At 40.4% G+C, this 23539-nt stretch overlaps 1 protein-coding gene across 2 annotated transcripts in view; it reads left to right on the forward strand.

Annotated features, from left to right (window-relative positions):
* Positions 1-408: 408 nt before the first annotated feature.
* cntn6 (contactin 6) overlaps positions 409-23539 on the forward strand; it is a 32022-nt gene continuing 8891 nt past the window's right edge. Inside the window, exons 1-14 of one of the 2 annotated variants that reach the window (XM_030050989.1) lie at positions 409-521; positions 2763-2886; positions 3618-3793; positions 4965-5060; positions 6777-6980; positions 7533-7635; positions 7810-7994; positions 9051-9193; positions 9492-9621; positions 9950-10100; positions 17708-17835; positions 18406-18578; positions 20154-20271; positions 22493-22651. In XM_030050989.1, the coding sequence (XP_029906849.1) occupies positions 467-521; positions 2763-2886; positions 3618-3793; positions 4965-5060; positions 6777-6980; positions 7533-7635; positions 7810-7994; positions 9051-9193; positions 9492-9621; positions 9950-10100; positions 17708-17835; positions 18406-18578; positions 20154-20271; positions 22493-22651 (1945 nt within the window). In that variant the 5' untranslated portion in view covers positions 409-466. The remainder of the gene's footprint in view (positions 522-2762; positions 2887-3617; positions 3794-4964; positions 5061-6776; positions 6981-7532; positions 7636-7809; positions 7995-9050; positions 9194-9491; positions 9622-9949; positions 10101-17707; positions 17836-18405; positions 18579-20153; positions 20272-22492; positions 22652-23539) is intronic. The other variant, XM_030050990.1, reaches the window with a different exon arrangement.

The raw sequence follows: 23539 nt of genomic DNA on the forward strand, positions 1-23539 counted from the left end.
TTAACAATAAATGCATCACAAGTTTCCTTGTGTAAATACATTGAACCAACAGTTTTAGCAAAAGCTTAACATTGCCTTTGGCAGGAAGCCGTGTTCATCTGTTGCTGCTGTAAGCCTCAAATCTGTTTTTTGCTTCCCTCTTCCCTTGACTTCCTCCTGGGAGATAGTGTAGCAGCAGAATGTATACACTAAATATCAGCTCCCGAGGATCAGCTGCTAGCTGGCCCTCAGGCATGGGATCTTGGCTCTGCTTATTTGGATGAATGCATTATTAATGGCTCACCGATTTTCCTCAAGTTCCAGCCTGGTTTTCCGAAAGGCTCTGTGTAGACGGAGCATCTCCACGTTGCTCATTTGCCTTCCTTTTCTTCCAGAGCCAACGGAAGGGGAGTTTGCCCAGGAAATATTCTTCACTCTCTAGTAACTGGATGGGAAGAAGGCAAATCTTTGACCTTGGAAAATAAAGATGTTGTTGCCATGGGAACTGTTAATCCTTCTGTCACTCAAGGAGTGTCTGGCTGGTAAGATGTCCCTCAAGTCGCCTTTGATGACACACCTGATCTGCATACATCTCGCTCAGGGAGTGTTTGCCGCTTTCTTATGCATGTCAGACTCACGGTATCATTTCCTCATCTACTTAAAATGAATAATTCCAGTCTCAAAAGGAATTATAATTTCAATAGTTTTATTATCTTAACAGAAGATTGTGGGCAAAATCTTGTCCCAAGTCCTGTCTCTTGAAAATCTATTAAGGCATCAGCAACACTTAATTTACATGTCACATTCCTTTTAAAGACTTATCTGGGTAGAGCAGCAACATGGAGTTAGACATCTGGATGTGGAGGTACAAGTACTTTCTGTAACTGAAAAGGCTGCAATTATAACAGCGCAAAGTAAACTCCATTGTCACTGTAAATAACAATTAGCCAATTTGCCTCCACTCTCCCGTCCCACCTGATCCACTCTCTTACCCTTTCCAATTAAAATGTCACAGATTAATCTGGGTAATTTTAATGCCAACCAAAGGAGATTTTATTTTTGCAATTCAGAGCATTTCTAGTAAACAAGACTCACTGTTAGATTTACATCTGAAATGAGAATAAAGTTGTGCCACTATAGCAGACTGATCACTCTCTTTGGTCTTTTTATGCCCTCTCATTTTATTATGCAATTTCCTTGCTTTATGTCCAGCCATCGTCACTTATAAGAAATATGGCAAACACTATAAAAATTCACACTGAGTCCGTTCTCAACAGTGCTTTATTCTCCATTCAGTTCTCACCAACATAAAGCCATGGTATGCCAGGCTGCTCCTTCTCACTGGTGGCTAACCAGAATAACATTAAGCTTCAGTTTCTGCATGGAGCGAAAACCTCACAAAGAGCTCTTACTTTATGTCTGGATATTGTAACCACTGCAGCCCAGGCTGCAGAATGAGAAGTAATGTTGACAGATACATACTGAAGTCAAGCCAACAATTTACAAGTCATCAGACAAATGCATTTAAATTTATACGGAATATGGAGTGGGGGTCTATTGTTTGTTATTTATGCTTCCATTTCCATTGATTTAACATCCCATCTCAAGTCAGCAGTTTCACGGGAGTGTATATATTCTGCCTGTAAAGGCATTCACAAGAGATGGGAGTGCGGGATTGTGCACATGACAGAGACTGCGGCAGTGTGTGCACATATGCCCATTACTGAGCATCACATCTGTATGCATTCACATGAAACTAAATTAAGTGTAATTTGTGTGCTTGCATGAGTGTTAATGGGCAGTCCGGTTGATATGTTTAGCTTTACGGGGTGGGCCTCCTCTCAAGCACACACTCACACCCACCACTTGAATATTTCCCTGGTGAAATAGCCCAGCTATAAAAGGTTCATTAATTTGTTTAATTTAAAGGACATAGCAACCAGGGTAAAAATGAGGCACCTCCCTCTGAGGCCGGGGAAGGAAGGCCCTTACCTGAGGCAAAGATCTCTCCCACTCTCATTAGGATGATGATGATGATGATGCGGGAGGGAGAACTCTTTGTCCTAGTCAAGGTTAGAGAGTTGTAAAAAAGCATCTCATCCTCAAAGTGGAAAAAAAAAAAAAAAAAAAAAAAAAAAAAATTAAAAGTGACCAATTTTCCGACAGCAGTGTGAAAGTGAGAGCATGAAGCTACGGAGAGCCACAGTGTGCATCTGAAATATGATATCTGAGCAAAAGGCAAAGAAGTGTGTATTGTATGTGTGCATGAGAGTGTTTGTGTATATGTGCGAGTGTGTGTGAGGGTTGGGGGGCATCTATTGAAGAAACGTTAGATTTCACAGGAGTAATTAGTGCAACATCGGTTAATTACTCTTGTGTATTGATGTTTTGGCTGCAGCTAACCGAAACAACAGGCTTCACTGTGCGGTCGCGCATGCCAAAACAACCTGCATGCAGATGAAAAGTGCAAATAAGAGCAGAAAAATAAGAGACAAGCTCGTGACTTGTGTATTTACTGTAAACAGTAAAGAATGCACCGCAGTTATTTGCATGGAAAGCTACGGGGCAGTAATCATTTAATTGCTTTCTCATGTCAGTGCATTATCTGCTCTGTGACATGTACACAAGAAGGTTTATTAAATGCAAAATCCGCTCAAAGAGCCGTGTTGGCAGCTAATTATATGGGTATAGGGTTTATGTTCAGTGTTCTGAGCTGTGAGTGATTTGCTTTTTTGTGTCGCTGGCTTGGTGCCACGGTACAACTAATGTGGTTTTTCACACAGAGAACACACGCCACGGTCCTGTCTTCACCCAGGAGCCCAGTGACAGTATATTCCCACTGAGCTCGGATGATAACCAGGTGTTCATCAATTGCAAAGCAAAGGGAAACCCACCTCCGCATTACAAGTAAGTGTTCCTCCTCACTTTTGACTGTCTGTAAGGTATAGAGTAGATTGTCACAATAGTGTGCGTGCTGTAAAGTATAAGATCAGTTACTGTCATATTTGATTTGATGTCATTAGACAAAAAAAGACAGTTTACACTTTTAAATATCACATTTATACGCAACACTTAGAGTGGTGCAATTCTCCGAGTTGGGTTTGGAGTCGGTCATTTTTCCCAGGCTGGCAAAGTTGCTCAGCTGCATGGCTGGCTGTCAATTGACCAATCAGGGCTCATATTTCCCCTGAGAGTTGGTTGATGTTTTTTTTTTTTTTTTTTTTTCCTGGAGGATGGGGGTTGCATTGTTGTGGATGTCAAACAGTTTAAGATTCACCCGCTTTGAGACTGACTGAGCTCATTAGGCCTAAGCAGGTCTGAATTATTGGAAATCGTGAATGTACAATTAAAACACTTGGGGTTGATACTTTACGCTGTGTAATTGGTCGGCTTCGCAGACAAAACAGGTGGTGAGCTTGGAACCAGCATTAAGCTCGATTTGACTTGTTCTTTTAGTCGATCGGTGGAAAAATTCAAAATAATCCAAAGGTAAAATGACACAGAAAACGGTGTTTGTTTGTTTGTTTGTTTTTGTTTTTTTTTTGTTTGCTGGAAGATAAATGAGGATACACTCAGCTGCCCAGAAACGTGGTGTTAACAATAATGATAATTGTTAATATTATTTAATCTGTGTACAGGTGGAAAGTCGATGGGAGAGAAATCAATACAGAGACAGATTTGAACTACAGCCTTGTAGAGGGGAACCTGTTGATCAGTAATCCTCATGCCATCAACCACAGAGGAACATACCAGTGCATTGCCACCAACACATTTGGGACCATTGTCAGCAGGGAGGCTAAAGTCCAGTTTGCCTGTGAGTAGATACCTGTTCTGATTTTTGGATATATGCTTCGCTGGAAACATTGATCTTTGCCTTCTCCCTTGAAAGAATCAAGAACAAAAAGTTATTCGCTGTTATTTTATGCACAGCTGATTAGATGCCAAGCAAATCATTCAGGTTTTGCGCCCATTTAAATGGCATCTCAAATTAAAAGCAGGCAATGAAAAAAAAAAAAAAAAAAACAGATGTCAGCAGGTATTAGCAGGCTTAGTGTCATTCTGTCATGAGGTAAGCCTGAAATTCTATTAACAATTAGTGTACGTCTGAATTTTATCACCTCATTTCGCCAGGGGCTTAACTTTGGAACCTGACACAGTCACATCCTTAGGAAAATATCCAAATCAGATGTTTACTTTTCTTGTTATTTGCACAACTTCTTTGTTGCTCAGCGTTTTATACGCTAACAAACAGGCTACCGTGCCAGGAAAAACAGCTTCACAGCACAGATTCCCATGGCTAATCTCACTGCTTTTTTTTACCAGTGCCAGGAAAACTTTTATTTTGAAATTCACGCTCATTAAACTCGCACCGCTCCATTGTGAGAGATGACACTGCTGTTACACGGATGCCTAATAAAAACTGGCACATGAAATGAATCAATATATTTGAGCGCGTCATGTAGCTGTCATGAAGCTATTGTTCAGGTATTATGAATGCATTATTAACTGAAGCTGGGGTTCAAGCTAAATGTTACCAATTAATAGCAGTTTGTCGTGCAACTGCAAGTCATGTATGGATGAGCTCCATTTATCGCTTGATGAGGAGTTTTTTTTAATCAACCGAGTTCAGGTTTGATCACTGTTGATATTTGCTTGATCTCTCTTGGGATTCGGTTGGTATTTCCAAATGTTTGGAGTTGATATTTCTGACTGCTGTTTATTTCCTCCTTCAGTGCAGCAGTATTTAATGAAAAGTGCAAGTAATCTCTCAAGCTCGATTGGAGAGGGGCACTTGTGCTCACCTCCCTGATCTCTTACTACCTTGTGATATTAACAAGGGACTCCAGGGTTTGACTTGCAAGCAATGTGGACAGACAAGGAAATATTCTGCAGAATGAAATGCCCTTCGCAGGATGTCACCGCAAAGTGAAGTTATTTGTGCCGTCAAACCCTGAGAGTTGTTGTTTTTATTCTGTATTCAACAGTTCTGCAGAACTTCAGCAGCAAGTCGAGGAACACGGTGTCGGTGAGAGAGGGTCAGGCTGTGGTTCTGCTCTGCGGCCCTCCGCCCCATTACGGAGGTACACCACTCTGTCCTAACTGTTCTGCATTGTCTGCTGTAGTTTCACACTCCTGCTTGCCTCAGCAATCTTTATTGTTCCTCACTCTGCTCGTTACTATCTCCCCGCAACACTGCTGTGCCTCCTTTGTTTTTATACCTGCCTTTTTCTTTTCGCCGCTCTTGTTTCTAACACTGTTTTCCACTCCCGTCTCCTTATCTGTCAGACAGGCAACTTTTATGATCAGCCACTGTTCCTATACCTGAAATGTGTCCAAACCTTCACATCTGTAGTTCATAGCCTCACACTTCTTAACCTTGAGGTCACTTTTCTCGCCCATATGATCTGTGACCATGCTGTCATCTATAAAGTCTCCACTGCTCCACTTCCCAACTGTCATTTTTTTTCTAGTTGTGGGCAGGTTATCTGTGTGTAATAAAGGCTGCTGGTGGCTGCTGTGGCCGGGGAGCGTTTATCCCGTGGCACAGCTGTGAGTCGGCTCATGTGTCTGTGTGCTGCTGATTAGCAGACCCTCAAAGTGGTCTGCCCTCCTGCAGCCATTCGGTGCCCACCAGCACAATTTCACGCCAGCGCACCAGCCTTTCTCCGCTCTCTGTTTCCAACTGAATCCTACAGCCACAAGGGATTCCACACTTAAGCAATTTGCCCCCTCCCTCCACAAAAAAAGCCTCCATCTCTTTATTTTACAGTCAAAACATTGTGTTCCCTCTTAAACAGACCTTTGTCACACATTTGATGGGATTTTCAGTACATGTTAAAGCTTCCTTGAGGTGTATTGCAAAAGCAGCAGAGGATTTGGGGTGTTGTTGTTTTTTTTTTTTTTTGTTTGTTTTTCACCACGGGGTTAAATTTTGTCACAACCCCCTTGGTGCTTGTTGATGCACCACTTGAGAAAAATGGTGATGCATCGCATTAGAAGAAGAGTCATCTGAAGCTTCTTTGAGCAATCAATAGGTAAGTGGTCTAAAAGGAGCCGTGCTGAGAGTTAAACTCTGTCAGAGGACGTACGATTATGTGCCTGTAAGTCCTCTGTTGCTGTGAGACTGCGGCTCTTAAACAGACCCAGTCTCTGATAGTCCCTAATCATGAAAGGTCTGTCGGTTTCTGCCCCGACTTTGCCTGTAATGATTTTAATTCACTGTTTTCCCTCAAGGAAGCATGTGGGACCTTTTACTGTCTGCCCAGTCAAAAGGGCTGACTGCAGGATGTCATGTGTCTGATATGGGAGGGTTTCTCTAATAGCCAAGCTCTTTCTGCACTCCCTTAACAAGCAGATCTCTCTCCCTCTCTCTCTCTTCTCTCTCTCTCTCTCTCTAAATTATTTATTTTGACATTTTGACACCATTCCCCCATTTTAATCTGTGACCAGGGACATACAGTAGTTATTCCCTTAAAAATGTATGACTAAAGCTTATACTGTCAGTAGCAGTAACGCTGGCCAGCTAAGGACTGATGTGCCACCTTGTATAGTGTCTGATGCATATCTTTCCTTTGTTTGATTTTAATCTGATACCAGAGTCTGCTGCTGTTTTAAAATGCCCTTATATGTTTATTTATTGGCAGAGAAATAGAATATGTAGTCCTTTTTTTTCTATTGATATCTCTTCCCATATATCTATTCCCAGTCTGCTGGCATACTAGCCACAATTCTATGTGAGTATTGTGTCCTATCCTATTATTTCTTTATTTTTATGTTTGCTTTTTTTTTTTTCCCAGAGATGAAATATTCTTGGGTTTTCAATGGGCAGCGCGGCTTCCTGCAACAGGACACTCGTCGCTTTATCTCCCAAAGGACTGGGAACTTGTACATAGCCAAAGTTGAGCCCTCAGATGTGGGGAACTACACATGTGTGGTGAGAAACTTGATGACCAACGCTACCGTGTTCAGCTCTCCAGCCCCTGTGGTGCTGCGGAGGGATGGTAAGCATCCTCTGTTGGCCTCCGCTGCCTCCGGTTATCTCACGCACCGAACTGACACATACTGTAGGAGGGAGGGCAAGCTTAGGAGATAAATCGCTTGTCTTGAGCGTGACACTGTTTGTTTTTGCTTTTGCTTACGAGCAAGGTTTCGCACTATTCACAGCCTCTGCACTATACGGGGTTATGTATGCGAAAAAACCCCTCTGTCTGCATGAAGGAACACATTTACATATCCAGAAATGCAGTCCCCTCTGACAAACATAAACACACACACACACACACACTTACACACATACAGCATGGGGCTTGCCACACATAAACCCCATCACAACTGGTTATGTGTACCACTTAAGATTGGAGCTGAAGCAGATATGTAATCCAAACTCATCCATCCGCTAAGCCAAATGCTGTTGTAAACGGCGTCAACATGCAGGTTCACTCTCCGCCCGTGTCAGTCACGCCACAGCTCTTACATCTAATATGAATTACAGGAAACTGCATGTTCCTGTTTTGTGTCTTGAATGATGTGATTTGCTTTTATCCCCCATGCAGCAGTGATGGGTGAATACGAACCAAAGATTGAGGTTCAGTTTCCTGAAACCCTTCATGTCTCTAAAGGATCATCAGTGAGGCTGGAATGCTTTGCCTTAGGAAAGTAAGTGTCAGCAGCCACATCGGCCCTGGTACAGTTCGGTTCATACTGGACTGTGGCATTTGTAAAGGGGCCAGGCCTCTTCTGTTACACTGAACAGATTGACAAACATGGCAGCCAAGTCAGTGTGAGCAGGAGCATGTGGCCGCTGTGACCTTTTGTGCTTGACCTCTGCAGCCCAGTGCCTTCCATCTCGTGGAGAAGGGCTGATGGAAATCCACTCCCTGGCAAGATCAAAATCAACCACTCCAACGGGGTTCTGGAAATTCCATATTTCCGCCCAGAGGATGCGGGTGTGTATGAGTGTGTAGCCGAAAACAGCAGAGGAAGGAATGTTGCCAGAGGACAACTTGTATTCCACAGTAAGAGACATGTTTTATTTTGCTTCATTTCCCATGTTGATGGTTGCTTTTCTCTTTTCAACCTAACCGGTTTCCGTCCATATCCAGTGTTTTTTCTTTTTTTTTTTTTTTTTTTGTATACAGTGTGTGTGAAATTATTTTTTAGTATAGAATAGAACACAGTACAATACAACAGAAATGCTCTTTTGGTAGTACCTTATCTCCATAGTGCTTTTCATTACCATGAAGGCCTTTTTTTTTTTTTTTTTTTTTTTTTTTTTTTTTTTTTGAGTGGATGGCCCCAGTGGGAATGGAACCTGGACTGTGTGAGCACCAGGCTCTACCACAACCACATAATTTAAGTGATACTGTAAAAAAAAAAAAAAAAGGAAATAAATAAATAAAGCTCTTCCCCCATAGTGTGAAACAGCCTTATAATGCCAGGATAATCTGGCATTAATTTGTGCCAATTATCCTCTCTGTTTTGTGATCATGAAGTTTCTAAGCACTCCATTGGCATCTGGGATAGTGCTCTTAACCACTGGAGTGAGGCATAAAGTAAGGACGTTGTTTATAAATTAGCATAGGTCTAGCACATTTATAGAATCAAAAGGAATATGTATTCAACACATATGAGCAATCAGTTTTCCGAAGAAAGTGCAGCCTTTATCGGCGAATTTCGGTGAATATCCACCACTTGTCCTCCATAGCACCCAAAACATGGATGTCATGTCAGTGACAGAAATCGGGATTATTTTCTGGGGATAACAGTTTGCTTTCTGGTTTGAAACTAACACCCCTGCTGCGTTTTGGTGCTCATTTGGAGGAGAGAACAGACAATCTTTGTATGAGCACACAAACTAAATCTCCCATTAATTGCCAGTGGAGCAGCTTGTAGGAAATCACATTTTGTAATGTAAGAAAAAAAAAAAAATTCTGGAGAGATCTCCAAATCCATAATTGCATGCCAACCCCACCAAAATGACGGGTGAATTTTGAAATCATGTGCAACACAGTTTGACATTTTTGTTAATAAATATTCAGATATTCATAGCCAAAATAATGTCTTTTTCCCAGATGTTGAACATCTGCACTGGGTCCAAACTCTAAAAGATGCTCATATGGCTATTGAGGCTAATCTGCAGTGGGAGTGTAGAGCCAGCGGTAAGCCTAAGCCTATATACAGATGGCTGAAGAATGGTCAGTCTCTTCCAGCAGAGGTAAGACTCACCAAATAACATTGAGAATATTTTATGATTCGTCACATTGTGCCCATCCATATCAACCCACTTATTCATCCCTACTCCATACAAACAGTACTGTAAAAGTCTCCAGTGGAAGTAGCATCTACCTTACTGGAGCTTAGAGAACACTGACTGGCTTCAGCTCTGGTTAAATAGAAGTATAAACTGCAAAACCAAACATATTCCACTAAATTGTATTCAAAGTATTTTCCTGCAACAAGTCAATCAGTGGAAGATGTTATGAAACACTAACCAGCACTGCACTGACTTTCAGAGCAGGGTACATGTGGAAGGCGGTCGACTGTCCATATCCAGGATTAGCCTGCTGGACTCTGGGATGTATCAGTGCGTGGCGGAGAATGAACATGGAGCCATCTACGCCAGCGCTGAGCTCAAGGTTGTGGGTAAGCAATTTGTTTGCTCTGCACCGTTTACAAAGAGTGAAGCCAGGGGCAAGGTAGAGATGGATGCACGTCGTGCTGTCACTGGAATGAAAGAACTTCCTATCAGAAAAAAAAAAAAAAAAAAAAAAAAATTCTAAACTAGGTCCTCACTGTGTGGTGGCATTGATTTTGATTTCCATAATTATTTCATAAAATAAGCCAGTTGGGCATTTGTGATGAAATGCAATTTCTCTAATTGCTGGTGATGCGCTTGACATTTGGGCTGATGCACAGCTGTTGCCCCTCCACCAAGCGAGACAAACGGGCTTAACAAGACTCTGCTCCTCAGCCTCCCCACCTGACTTCACTCGACGGCCTGTGAAGAAGTCCACACTTATCCAGAGAGGGGGTGAGGCGGTCATAGAGTGTCGCCCGCACGCTTCCCCCAGGGCCACCATCTCCTGGCGTAGAGGGGGCGAACTCCTGAAGGACAACAAGAGGTAGGGTATTGTATGCATCGCTGCTCATGCCGTTGATGGCATCTGGTAAAGAGTCTTCCTCTTATGGTCATGTTTATCTCCAGGGCTCTTTGTTATTTATGTCGCTGCTCAAGGGGACTTTAGAAATCATTGTTGCATAAACTGCCTTGCTTGGTCCAGTTAAGAGGTTTTCTTTGATAGAAAACTCACTCTTCACATGGCTGCAAATATGGGTTTTCTGTTAGACTCAACCTTACATCCAGCTGCAAAGGTTTTAAAAAAAAATCTATGATATTTAGTCTCTCAGTGTTGTATGGCATGATACAACAAGCTCAATATAATAACAATATAAGACAATATAACAATATAAGCTCAATATAATAAGCTAATTTGAAGCTTCACATCAGCTCATGTCCCTCAGTTTCACAGCTCTTCAAAGCCATCAAAGAGCTGGATGTAGATCCTATAGAGGGACAGGATCTGTTATGTATCCACCAATTAGTTTTGCTAAAACAATCCTCTTCTTCCAGTATAGCACTCCATCTCAGACTACATGACTGGCCACACCAGTCAGGGGCAGCAGGCAGTGAGGTAAAAGAAACTGTGTTTGTGTGTGCTGTGTTATTTCCGTCCTTAGCACAGCCAAACAGATTCGAGAACCAAAAGATTTAAAGTTCAGTATGAAAGCTCCTTTCATTAAGCCTCTACAGAAAGACTAGCGGCAAGCACTGGTATCCAGGTTTGTGATCCAAACCATGGTTTAAAGGTAAAAATGCAAACAAAATCTATTATCCAAAGCAGTCTGAAATCCAACAGTTCCTGAAAATGCACATTTGCTAACAATCAGAGAAAATAATCACTGTGGAGCCTGAAGCCAGTTGGTGCACCATGGGCCTGAATTAAAACAGATCTGACACGTTATCAGTGCCAGCTAACTCTAAAGCTCCGCTGGTTCCTTCTGCTTATGAAAAGCTAAATAGGTTGGTGGAAATAAGGGAGTGCAGCACAGCGTGGCAGGGAGAGCAGATCGTCAACGTAAAACTTACCATCAGTTACCCTCCCAGTGACCCAGTGACCTAGCGGGTGCCGTCCCTGCTCCTGAAGGCATTCCCTCAGGCAGATAGCATAAAATTGAGGCTTTGGGGTGCCACAAAATATATTTGCGTTTGTGTGTGTGTGTCGGTGCGTATGTGAGTGTGTGCGTGCGTGTGTATGCTTCAAGTACAAAAGTAATTTCTTAAGGAAAGAAAAGGCAGTATGACTGAGTAGATAAATAGTGACATTACCATTGTTCCACCAGCATGTCATCAGACATGTAATTGAGGGTTGCTTTTTTGAATAACGCACCATCAATTATCCTTCTGATAGAAATCCTTGTCAAGCCAGCCATAATGAACTTAATAACATCAATTTTCTGCAAGAATGTAGTCTGTTTGTTCTCTCCAGGCAAAAAGTTAGATAACCTGCACTAACTTCCCAGAGGGAAGAGAAGTCGCATTTGAAATAAAGTGGGCAGCAGGAACAATACAGTCTGCATGACAGAAAAAGGAGATAACTGTTAATTTACATACATTTTCTGTCATGAGATCATCACTCACTGCATCTGAAACCTGTATACTGTACCTGCAGATCAGCTGGCTCTTTCAGAATAGCCAATTAAAAATGCTTTTGTAGGCATTTTTTCTCCAGCATTGAGCACACAGCGAATAACAGGCTATTATCCTGTTTCCTGAATTTCCTGTATCAACCTGTGTGTGTATGCATTGTGTATGTGCACAACTGCCACGGCAAGAAATGTTTCAAAGACAAGCACACCGCTGCTATAACACACTGAAATTATAATATACATCAGCAAATAAATGTAATGGGATTTTGAAATTGCATATGCTGAGCACCAGCAGTTACCATGTAGGATAAAAGACAGTAACGGCTAAGCTGAAAACGGTGGCGCACAGCAGAGGTGCAAAAGGTGTGTGTATGTATGTGTGTGTGTGTGTGTGTGTGTGTGTGTGTGTGTGTGTGTGCAAAGTCATTACCTCTAATTCTCCATGAGCTTGCTTCAGTGAACATATAGTCAAAGAGCAACGGGCTGATTCCAGCCTCTTTAAAAAAAAAAACAAAAAACAAAAAAAACAGAAAGAGAAAACAGGACAGCTGTTTTCTCTTGCCAGATATCTATATCAGATTAAATGACTTCTAAAATCTTTAGAGGTGTGGTGCTTCAATTAAAAAAAAAAAAAAAAAAAAAAAAAAAAGATCAACTTATCTTACCTTACCTTACCTTAAAATATAAATTTAATGCTCAGTGTAGATGCATTTGACTTGTTTAATATAACCCATGTTTTTGTAATTACATGCCAAATTATAACTGAAGTGATTCTCATTACCCAGTCTTCACTTTCGTTCGCAATAAGCCTATCCAGTTTTTGGCAGCAATTCTGACCCAGTTCACCTCAGAAGTAGAGCTCTATTTCATTGAGTCTTATTTATAAAATAATATCAATGGAGACTGCATATTTATGGACGGAAATAGATTTCTTCATAACTGAATACACAAAAAGTGTGGCAGTATTTCACAGATCGTGAAATACTGCGATTTTCTCCCCTCAATCACCATTGGATCTGATATATAGATATAGGTATAGATATAAATATTGTTTTTGAATGGTGATATTTCATAATGTGTTTTATTATAGTGCCTATGGCATTCCCAAGTAGGATACCTTAATTTCAAAGTTTGATTATTAAAAAGTACAAACTCCCCAAACTGCCTATTTTATAGCTGCTCATATTAAAAAATAATCATTGCCTCTAGACACATGACATAATATAGGAATGCATTTTGTTTATGGTACTGTGCTGTAACTCTGTATCATAAGATGCATTGCAGTGAGAGAAAAGGGGATCAGTGTCTTCGTCAACAACACTCGACTGTTAGCAGATCAAATCTGTGCCATTTTCTCAGTCCAATCGTCACTCCACCCACTGTCACCCTGCCACCCTGCACCGCACCTTTAAAACTAGGAAAACACTGCAGAAGACATTTCGAGCATCAACACGGATGTCTGACATGACAGATGGTGAAGGGAACCAGCCATCGGAAACAAATAGGTGACACTTGATGCATGTTTGTGTTTGCGCTTTAATTTGTTTTGAATGACGCGCTCTATGTTGAAATGCCCATTTAGCGTGTTGACAGCATGTTGGTAATTAATTTAATACCCTGCACATAGACACGCCACAGAGTGCAAACAGGGTTATTAAAGTTAATGAACACCTTTTGGACACAACCCTGCCATTTTCACACACAGGTGACAGCACCTGGCAGTGTTCAGTGACTTATACTCACCAGGTCTCAACAGCTCTGCTATAAATTCTACCTTTTAAGAAAGTTTATAATGTTCAGTGTTTGTTGACATTGTGGAGATTGTGTAAATTTAATTCTGTGTTCATTATTGAGGTTGTAGTTTGCAGAGGTCTTGTTCTGGTCTACATTATATGGAGAGGTGTTTCTAATTTTTTGTCCTCCCCAGTTATATATGCATGAGAAGGACAGAATAGTGGAAACATCTCTCAATAATATGCAATCCAGTACAACAACATCACTAACTATGAGCCCAATGCCAAACATAGAACTGAATGAACACCTCTATTACTTTGACAAAAAGAGAACCTGAGAATTATAGGCAGCAGAAAAATAAACTTTATGGCAGAACAGTTGTACTGGATTGTATTAGATTGAGCAGGTGTATCTAATAAAGTGGCCACTGAGCATATGCCTCCATACCTGTTTCTTTGTGATTTGAACCCTAGAACTCAAATTTCCCCCTTAAATTTCCCTTTAAGCTGCTTCAGAGTTAGATTGTATGACATTGTCACATACATATTCTGCATATGATGGTTGCAGCGCTTCACTGAAGCTTCATTATGGTTGTAATAAGTGAAATATTCAAACCTATTGTTTTGCGGTGGCACCGTTACATCAAATGGAAAATAGCTTGATGTCTTGTGCATCATTTTACACACATTTCCATTTTATTCAGCAGCACATATTTGGTGTCTCTGGAAAGCTCGGGATCGTCACCAGAATTTAAAATAAAGTTCTGTGGGTTTGAACGAAGCTCAGCCACACAGCAATGGCAAACCCAGCCATGGGAGCAGCGGAGTTGAAGAAGATAATCCCATGCAAATCTGCCATGTCTCTAATTTCTAAGCATAAGAAAATGTCCCGGTATAAAATTACCAATCATCACTGGCACTGAGTGAAAACTATGAAAATCTGATTTAGTTGATTTTCACATTTTCACTTCAAGTAAGGGAAAGGTCATTTGTGTATTGAGAAAATTCTCCAACCTTTTAGACTTCTGAAACCTGAAATCCACAACACACAGGTGCATTGCCAGTAAGCTAAAAAAATAAGGCTTTTTGGTTGCTAAAAAGCAGACATTTTGGAGACGCAAAGTTTTCTCTCGCAGTTTTCAGCATCATTATTATGGTGAAAACAGGTCTCTTAATAACACAAACCCTGAGCCCTGTAATTTCACCATTTATTATGTTATTTTCTTTTTTTATTCCCGTATTTCCCCAATTAATTGCCCAGCTGCAAATAGCCACATAGTTCTTTTAAACGCCTGGGGTCTGTACCCATTTTGCGTATTAAACGCCCACCCGAATAACCGCCGGGGCGATTATTTGCATTATATTGAGGTAACCCAAAATAAGGCTATTCACCTTATTTTTGCAGAAGTAAACAGTTAGAGAGCTAGCTAACATTAGGAAAAAGGGTGTACCGTAATCTTAAATCGACCGTCTATAAATATATAGGACGGTAACTGTCATCACAATAACGGCCTGGTGCAGATCTGTGCAAAAATAAATAAAGGCCTGCAGCGAATAGCCGTCTGGTTCTTTTAAACGCCTGGGGTCCAAGTTGATTTTGCGTATTAAACGCCCGGGTGATTAATTGGGGAAATACGGTATTTCTAGATGTACAATTTCAGTCTTATCCTTGGAAAAAGAAGGCATGAGTGAAATATATAGAAGAAAGTTCCGAATGCATTTTTTGCAGAAACATTAACTTGTATTTTACTACACCTTTATTTAAATATATAGCATCTCTCATACAGAGTGCTGCCTGAACTGTTTCATATTATAAAAGAAAACAAGGAACAGGACAGTAGACATATAAAGCCAAGCAAAACAGTAATTGTTCACACAAAAGAATAAAATAGGTAAAAAGAAATAAAATACCATAATAAATATTAAGGGAAACAAGAACAGGAAATTAAAATGACATAAAATAACCTTAATTAAAAGCCAGATTAAATGGGCAAGCCTTTAACCTCCTCTTAGAAAGTACAAAGTGAACGTTCCATTCTGAGACCTAGGGGAAAGTTTTTCCACAGTTTAGGAAAGTAAAAGCATGAAGCAGTTTGACCAGAAGTCATGTAAACAACATCAAGAGCATGCAGGAGGAGAGAAGCCGAGGATCTTAGTGTTCAAACAGCGACCAAAAAAAAAAATGAAAGAAACCTTCGATACAAGAAAATGTTATGTCATGTAATGCTTTTTAAGCAAGCAAAAGCAGGTTAAAATCACTTCTGAAGGGTGCAGGTTGCTGGCGTAGTGTTGCTGGTAACAGGGCAAAGTCCTCACATCTCTTTCGTTTTTGTTAAAATTCTGGTCCGTAGTTTCATAATAATTCTTTTGGTGGACCTATAAACAGAGAATTTGCAGGAGGGCTCCAGCTGGTTTGTTATAAACGCACATATAAGCATGTCTGCATCTTTGTTGCTTGGAGAAAGGTCTCACTTTGGCTAAATCACTGTGAAACGTGACCAATTGTGAAATCTTGATCCTATACAATTGCGCTGAATCACTCATTACATTATTCAGTGCAAATGTGTTTCACAAAATGGGGGTTAATCACATGAGGTCCCAACATAATTCTAGTCCCATGTGAGTGAGGGCAAGACTGGTGGCAAGTGTAAATAGCTCACTCAAATAAATCCCTTTGGTTTGACATGTCTGCCTTGTTTATGCCTGCTGATTTGTGATGTAACCCGAATTAGGATTTTAGTGAAGGGGCTTGCTTCAAATTACACACACAAAAAAAAAAAAAAATCATGTAGAAATAAAATAAAATCACTGGAAGGAAAGTGCTCTCAAATAATAATAATAATAATAATTCCCTCTATTAACGCAGGCATGCATGTAGATAGCATGAATACACAACAGAAAGATGGAGAGTCATGTCACTTTTTTTGACCGGTATGCTGTGCAATGTGTTCATTTAACACCTTGGCATTTGCTGATTCTAATTTTAAAGCTTTAATTTCCACGGTGGTTTTGTGTCAAATTAAGTGTGAACTGCTGCCTTGCTTTTCTCCCTCGTCTGTTTTGGGGCTCTTTCTCAAATCAATATGTACCGCCACATCTCCATAGACTTTCCGTAACTCACTGGACCCGCTTCAACATGTGACCAGCGGGATTGATTAGTTATCATATTTTCCATGGGTTGGTCAGGGGGAAAAGGAGAAAAAAGTGATTACCCAGGCAGTGCACTGGGACAAGAATAGAAATTCACCGCATGGAACGGAGTTTGTCTACAAAGCAGATAGTTCTTTACGTTTCTATTTGTTTTGCAGCTCATTGCCCCTCAGGTCATGTTCTCAGTGCGCCTCCATCACTCAGTGTTTGATATTTTTGTCAATAAATCAGCGCAAAGCACCCTGTGTCAGACATGCTCTCTGGGTCTCAGCTCAGGCCGAGTGAATACATATTTATTCTTAGGAGCCAAAATGAAATTGTTTGATTTCTGAGCTGGCTGCTCACAGCGTTTCTGTTTGATTTGCTGAAACCAAAGGTCACAGCAACGAAGCATTATCTGCCTCATTTATGCATATGCTTACATGCTTTCCAACTTGTCTGTTTGGAATCAACACACCAAAATAAGCACACCGTTTATGGAATAGGGAGCACTATCAATAGCACCTCTGTATTTTCTGCATGTGTGTGTATATGTGTGTGTGTGTGCTTAGTATTTTAATCATTATGTATCTCTCAAGCACTGTCTCTCAGCCTTTCTCTCCACTGAGACCATCCTAATGTTAGGTGGCTCCATATGCACATTGCCAGTTTATTACTTTTCAGAAATGGCTTATGGTGTGTTGATAGTATCTCCACATGTTGTAGAGCGATAAGGCTGCAGGTGAAGATTCCATTCAAATTGCCTCTCTCCAGTGTTGCTCCTCTTCCTATCGCTGCCCTGCCTGGCCCTAGTGTATCCAATTAATATATGCATTTAAACTATTGTGCTGTCAATACCACGCTGACCCTACAGCAAATCTGTTCTGCTTGAACTAAGATAATTGTTATCTTCTGAGGCGTGCAAATGGGCTTTTAGAATAGATTCTGAAGCCTTCGTTCAAAATGGAAAGGAAAAAAAGAAAAAAAAATGTAAAAAGTTCAAATGGCTTAAAAAAATTAGACTGTATTTAAGGAAGCGGTTAATTTGATCCTTATCCTCATTTCTCCTGCGAGTGAACGAACAAAAGGGTGTGTGATCGATAACCGAACGAGTGAAATGAAGTCATGAGGGGTTGTGTCAGTTTTCTCAATCTCCTCAGACAGACTATCATGGAGGACGGGACTCTACGGATCGCCAATATCAGCAAGTCGGACGGGGGCAGGTATACGTGTGTGGCCAGAAACCCTTTTGGAACGTCAAGCAGCACGGGGACTCTGGTGGTGAAAGGTGCTTTTCTGTCCACAGGTTTTTACTACCTTTAAAGCAGGGAGTTTAAACCTTTATTAAGGAAAAAAAATACCAACTCAAGCATGAAATTGATAATGAAATATATAGCCATTTTATGTTCCTGCCGGTCTGACAGAAGTATAAGTCATCCATGGTTTTGTCAGCTGTGAGTTATTGTTCACATAGCAGAGTGGGGCAAACTGCTGGCATCTATAGTAACGAGTGAAGAATATTTTGTCTCCAACATTTAATCTAAAAAGAGCTGCTGTAGCATTTTTGGATTTGGATGTTTAAATAACTGGTGATTATAACGAGAGAGTTCATTTTTTTTTTTTTTTTTTACGTTGACACTGTGATTGCAGTGTGTTTAATTATTCATTACTGCGTTGTGGGAGGCATTCGCTTCCCAAGTGAAGTTATTCAAGGTCACTTCATTAGACTGATAGAGCAGAGTCTGTCTCAATATTCTAGGCAAATTAAGCTTTATTACTTTCTTCATTTGCCTTTTTTTCATATGGATACAGTGCCACATACAATGACAAAGGATTTATCTCTTTCTTCTCCGACCAGAGCCGACCAGAATCACAGTTCCTCCACTGAGTTTGGACGCCACAGTCGGACAGAGCATTGTGTTGCCATGTGAGGTGTCAAGCGATTCCTCCCTGAATCCTGCCTTCAAGTGGTTTTTTAATGGCAAACCCATCGATTTCACCAAGCAGGACCATTTTGAGATGATTGGAGGGGTATGTATACAAAAGTTCAGGACATGGAACTCAATTACTGCTTTGAGATTTCAAGCAAATGCTGAGAAAATCATCGCCAAACAAAAGTATTAGGGTTTGTGACCGATGTGGGTTTGTGAAGGCTGATACTGAAACTGATAGTTTTGCGTTGAAGCCGCTGAGAGACAATATTGAGTGCCAGTTTTCTGTCGCTTTACATTTGGCCAGATCCATACAGACAAAGACAAGGATTCAGTCTCTCTCCTCAAATTCCCACAAAGCCTCTGAAACATAAAACTGCCCTTTTAAACTGAAAATCTTTTAGAGTTAGCTTCTGTTTTAAGGCAGGGAGACTCACTGCATCTTATTCAGTTGTGAGGAACCTCTAGGATAACTTACTGCCTGTACTGCCTTTAAATGAAAAATGTATTCACAAAAAAATGAGCTATTACTGTAAATGAACAAGTGTGTAGCTGGGGTCAGAGTGAAAGCTCTCTGATACTGGCAGTGGGCAATATTGACTGGCCAATATTTGATTTTAATATTTCATAATAGGTCCATACTGGTCCAATGTATCAGTCAGACCTTAAATATATGTATATTTTTTTCATTCATGCAGGTATCTAAATCCATTTTGATTCGTATAAAATTGCACTTGAAGCTCATTTAGGTATGGAGGATCAGCTTTAAAAATGGTCTGCTCCACAGGAAATTGCAATTGCAAAGCATCGCAAGTCTTGGTCATTCACTCATTTATTCCAACCTTTATTTAAGCCCCGAAAATCACTGAAGTTCCCCTCATTTCCAATCATGTTGAGATACAGAAAAATATAATCTGATGTGTTTAGTGCATGAAAAACGAAAACTATTTTCCATGTTCAGGATAAACCCGCGGGTCTTGAAGCAGAAGATTCTTAGTAGAGTGAGTTTGGCAGGTCCTGTGGTCCAGTCCAGTATAGATGTTACACAGGCTGGTGAATGTTCAATAAGGGATTTATGGATCAAGCCTCTGTGCTAGACAGGACCAACCAACTCCGAGCTACAGAATGTACAAAATAATCATAAATATGGATGAAACTGTTACAGATCAATAGAATATCATGGGAAGATGGCATTTGCCTGTAGGCCTTGTGCTAGAAAGCATGCACAGTATATACAAGCATACCAGCAGATGTTACCATGTTCAGTTTCTTAAGGGAAATATGTAGACAGGGATGAGGGATGAAATTTCCCCAGCCAGGAGGTGTTCTTACTGTATGAGTAAATCAATCAGCGGCTTCCCAAACAAAGGAGCACAAATCTCTCTGATTACAGGATTTATGCTCCCTCTGCTTGAGTACATAAGGCCCGGGAAAGTAGCTCGTACAATACTGACATTATCACAGCGAGCGTCGTCACGACAAGCTCTTAAACTTCAGGAAACCATTGATTTTACACAAAGGAATTAAAGAGTAGCCCTGGTGTATTTTCAAGGCATTTCACCAAAAAGCTGAAAATCAGAATAATATCCCTGCATGCCTACTATTTTGTGCCAGTTCCTCAAAGTGCCTAATCACTGGAAATTTCCTATTAATTTAAGTGTATCTTCATCATTAGGGTTCTGCAGGGGACCTAATGGTGAGGAACATACAGCTGAAGCATTCTGGGAAATATGTGTGTATGGTACACACTGCGGTTGACACGGTTTCAGCAGCAGCAGACCTGACTGTTCGAGGTACGCCCTTCCTCTTTACTGCATGTTGCATTTTGCAGCACTCTTGTACGGGAATTTTCAGTTTCTTTTTTATTTTTTTTTTCTTGCGTTTCATGAGATTATGACGCACGCATCTTAACAGCATCTTCAAAAAGTAAGTTCTAAAAAAAAAACCTTGCTTTAATGTATGTTCAGATTGACAGCCATGAACTTTTGAAATCACAGAATTATGTTTTAAAGCATCTCATGATCATCACATTTACTGCTGGAGTTACAGGTAAATCATCCTGAAAGCCTCAGAGACGATCCAAGAGATCAGACACGAGCTTCATGCACGACTTAAAAACTTTCTCTAACACGACTGATGTTTCAGCGTCATAAACTGTGAGGAAGACATCTTTGATGTTGAAACCTCAGTACTATAAGTCATTTAATATGCATACATGAAGTAGGTAGGTGTGCTCAGCATCAGTGATTTCAAGTTTACCTAACCCTCCTGCTACCTTCAAATTTACTAACATCTTTTATCAACTGCGGTTAAGTTGACTCCGGCAATTTAAACTTCCAGAAAATCATTATAAAAATAATTGTTACCCAGGTTTGTGTATCAAGTACTTTATTATTATATAGTTTTATTGACTATATAGTAAATTAATTGGATCTCACACTACTACAGGTATGGCTATGTTAGGTGAGGGCCCTAAAGCAGAGACAAGTTTTTTTACAGATTATAAATGTTTCAGGTTTACCACTTGTCCACACTAAATTAGGAAAAGTCATAAAATTATGAAACCAAAAAAAAAAAAATGTTAATCATGTATTTTGAGATGCTGTATCATGCATTTAGAGGTTTACCTGCTGACAAGTTTACAACAAACAGCGTGATACCTTCTGGCTTAACTGACTTGATTTCTTGGATAGTCTCATACTGTAAGTGTCCCAGGTGATTTACTTGCACTACAGCATCTTGGACTAGCAGCACCCTCTGTAGTTCAGCAGGCACTAATCAGCAGTGTTGGCAGAAAAAAAAAAAGGTAATTAATTACTCGTATTATGTATTACTGTGAAAACTTAATTAGCTTGACTGTGTTGCGTGATACAATCAAAGTAGCGGGAATATCTGCAGTCAGAGAAAATCAACTTTCTTGCAGTTTCTCATGTCCGCTAGCTCATATAACGTCATGTGTGCCAGCGTCGTATGACAATAACGAATCATACTTAATTATGAGTAAAGCTAATCATGGGATGGAGTGGGATGCAATTTTGGGGTAATTCATCTCATATTCAGAGGGTTTTTATTACAAAAGTAACACATTTTTTCATTGGAATGTATTTTTTCTTTAATCAATTTTTTATTGGTAGCATTAATTAAATTGAGAAATTGCGATCTGCAACGCTATTTGTTACTTGGGTAGACTGCATGTTATTACGAGGAATATGGGCTTTTGAAGGCAAATATGAGTGATGCTATTTTTGCATTAAAGCTGGTAATGGGTGATAATTTTGTGCAGCGGCTGGGTATCTTTAAATTTGATCACTTTCGTGTCAAAACGGGGTAAGTATTTGGTGTTTCCCACAGACTTTTCTTAAGGTCAAGTGGAAAAGCCTCTGAAAGTGCATTTAGACCATATGACAGTAAAACTCTCTGCTGAAGCCCATCATAATGAAATTCATTTAGCATTAGCAGATCTTTAAGCCCATGGTGACCTCCCTACTCCCGGCACCACAGCTCCTCCAGTGATATGGAAAACTGCGGGATCCATTACTGCCTTTACATGAAGAACTAATTTTTACAACACATAACTAAATAATTAAATGATTAAATAATCCATGCATAGAAAATTTAATTTCATTGCAGGTTTTACAGAGTGTTTTCATGTAACTGTGGTCAGAAAGTTACCTCTATCAGATCGGCAGTGAACCACATACCTGATTGTTAATAAAAGACAATTATCAGCCTGATATATCAGCAAACCAATACAATATATCATCTAACCCAACTCATTACTGCCAAGCTCCGCTAATCAGTGCATTAATTTGGCCCTTATTCCCAACAGGGTCCATTATATCCTCACCAACCTTCATTTTAGGTATCGTTAGCTGCATTATGAAGCACTAAACATTATGTGGTTTGAGTCTGCCAGCAATCAACCAAGCTAACCTTGATTGATTGCATTTGTTTCAGCTGCTATTGCACAACGAAACTGCTGAAGGTGTCTGTCCTTGTTTCCCGGTGTGACAGGGCCCCCGGGTGCCCCAGAGGGCCTGGTTGTGAGTGAGATTACTGATACCACCGTCACGCTGTCCTGGAGCTCTGGACCCGATAACCATAGCCCTGTCACCATGTACACGGTGCAGGCCAGGACGCCCTTCTCCATTGGCTGGCAGACTGTCAGAACAGGTAGCACACCAGCACCACCACCAACACCAGTATCAACACTTACTGGTGACTGTAACTTGCTGTGGCACTTAGTCATTACAGCACAAAGCACTTTGAATTGCCTCTGTGTATGAAATGTGCTATATAAATAAAGCTGCCTTGCGTTGCCTTGCCACAAGTAATGTAGTGCAAGATTACTATGACAATATGTGTTTGGGGAGTGATGTAAGAAGTCTGTACAGCTATAAACATCAATTTAAAGCTGCTGTAGGCAATGAATGTGACAGATTTTGGTTAAAATCTGAACGGCAACAACTGCTGAACGTAAGTCCTGCCACACACAACCATGACAGGTGCTGCGAACGCGCAGAGGAAGATTCGAGGAAGGTGATTTGATTTGAACGCTGAAAAGTGGGCGTGAATCTTAGCTCTGTGCTGCTGAAGTAGGAAATAGATTGACAGGTGGATGTCATGATATTTTATTGAAACTGGTTGGATCATGCCTACAGTACATGAGCACGCATAATTTTGTTTTACAGGAAGAAAAAAAAAATTGTAATTTGGAGCATATCATTAAATAGATGTACAATATGACCAGGGATGTGATAAAAAGGGTTTAAAAAAAAAAAAAAAAAAGCATTTTTCATTTCATCTTGACTTTCATGAACAAAATGGCAGACACACAAGATAGTGGATTGTGTAGAGGACAGGGGACAGGACTATTTCAGACACAGCCTTAGAGTGCAAAGGGTGCAAGGAGTCATTATTCTGTTGCTATGCAGCCACCTAATTATCATTAGCTAGCTAACCTGAAGAAGCAAGTAGAATAACACTGCTGAAAATTAAATTACAAAAAAAAAAAAAAAAAAAGAGAGAGAGAGAGCCCATTTTAAAATGGAGGATATAGCC

Source organism: Myripristis murdjan, chromosome 5, assembly GCF_902150065.1.
Source record: "Myripristis murdjan chromosome 5, fMyrMur1.1, whole genome shotgun sequence".
In the NCBI taxonomy this organism is placed as follows: domain Eukaryota; kingdom Metazoa; phylum Chordata; class Actinopteri; order Holocentriformes; family Holocentridae; genus Myripristis; species Myripristis murdjan.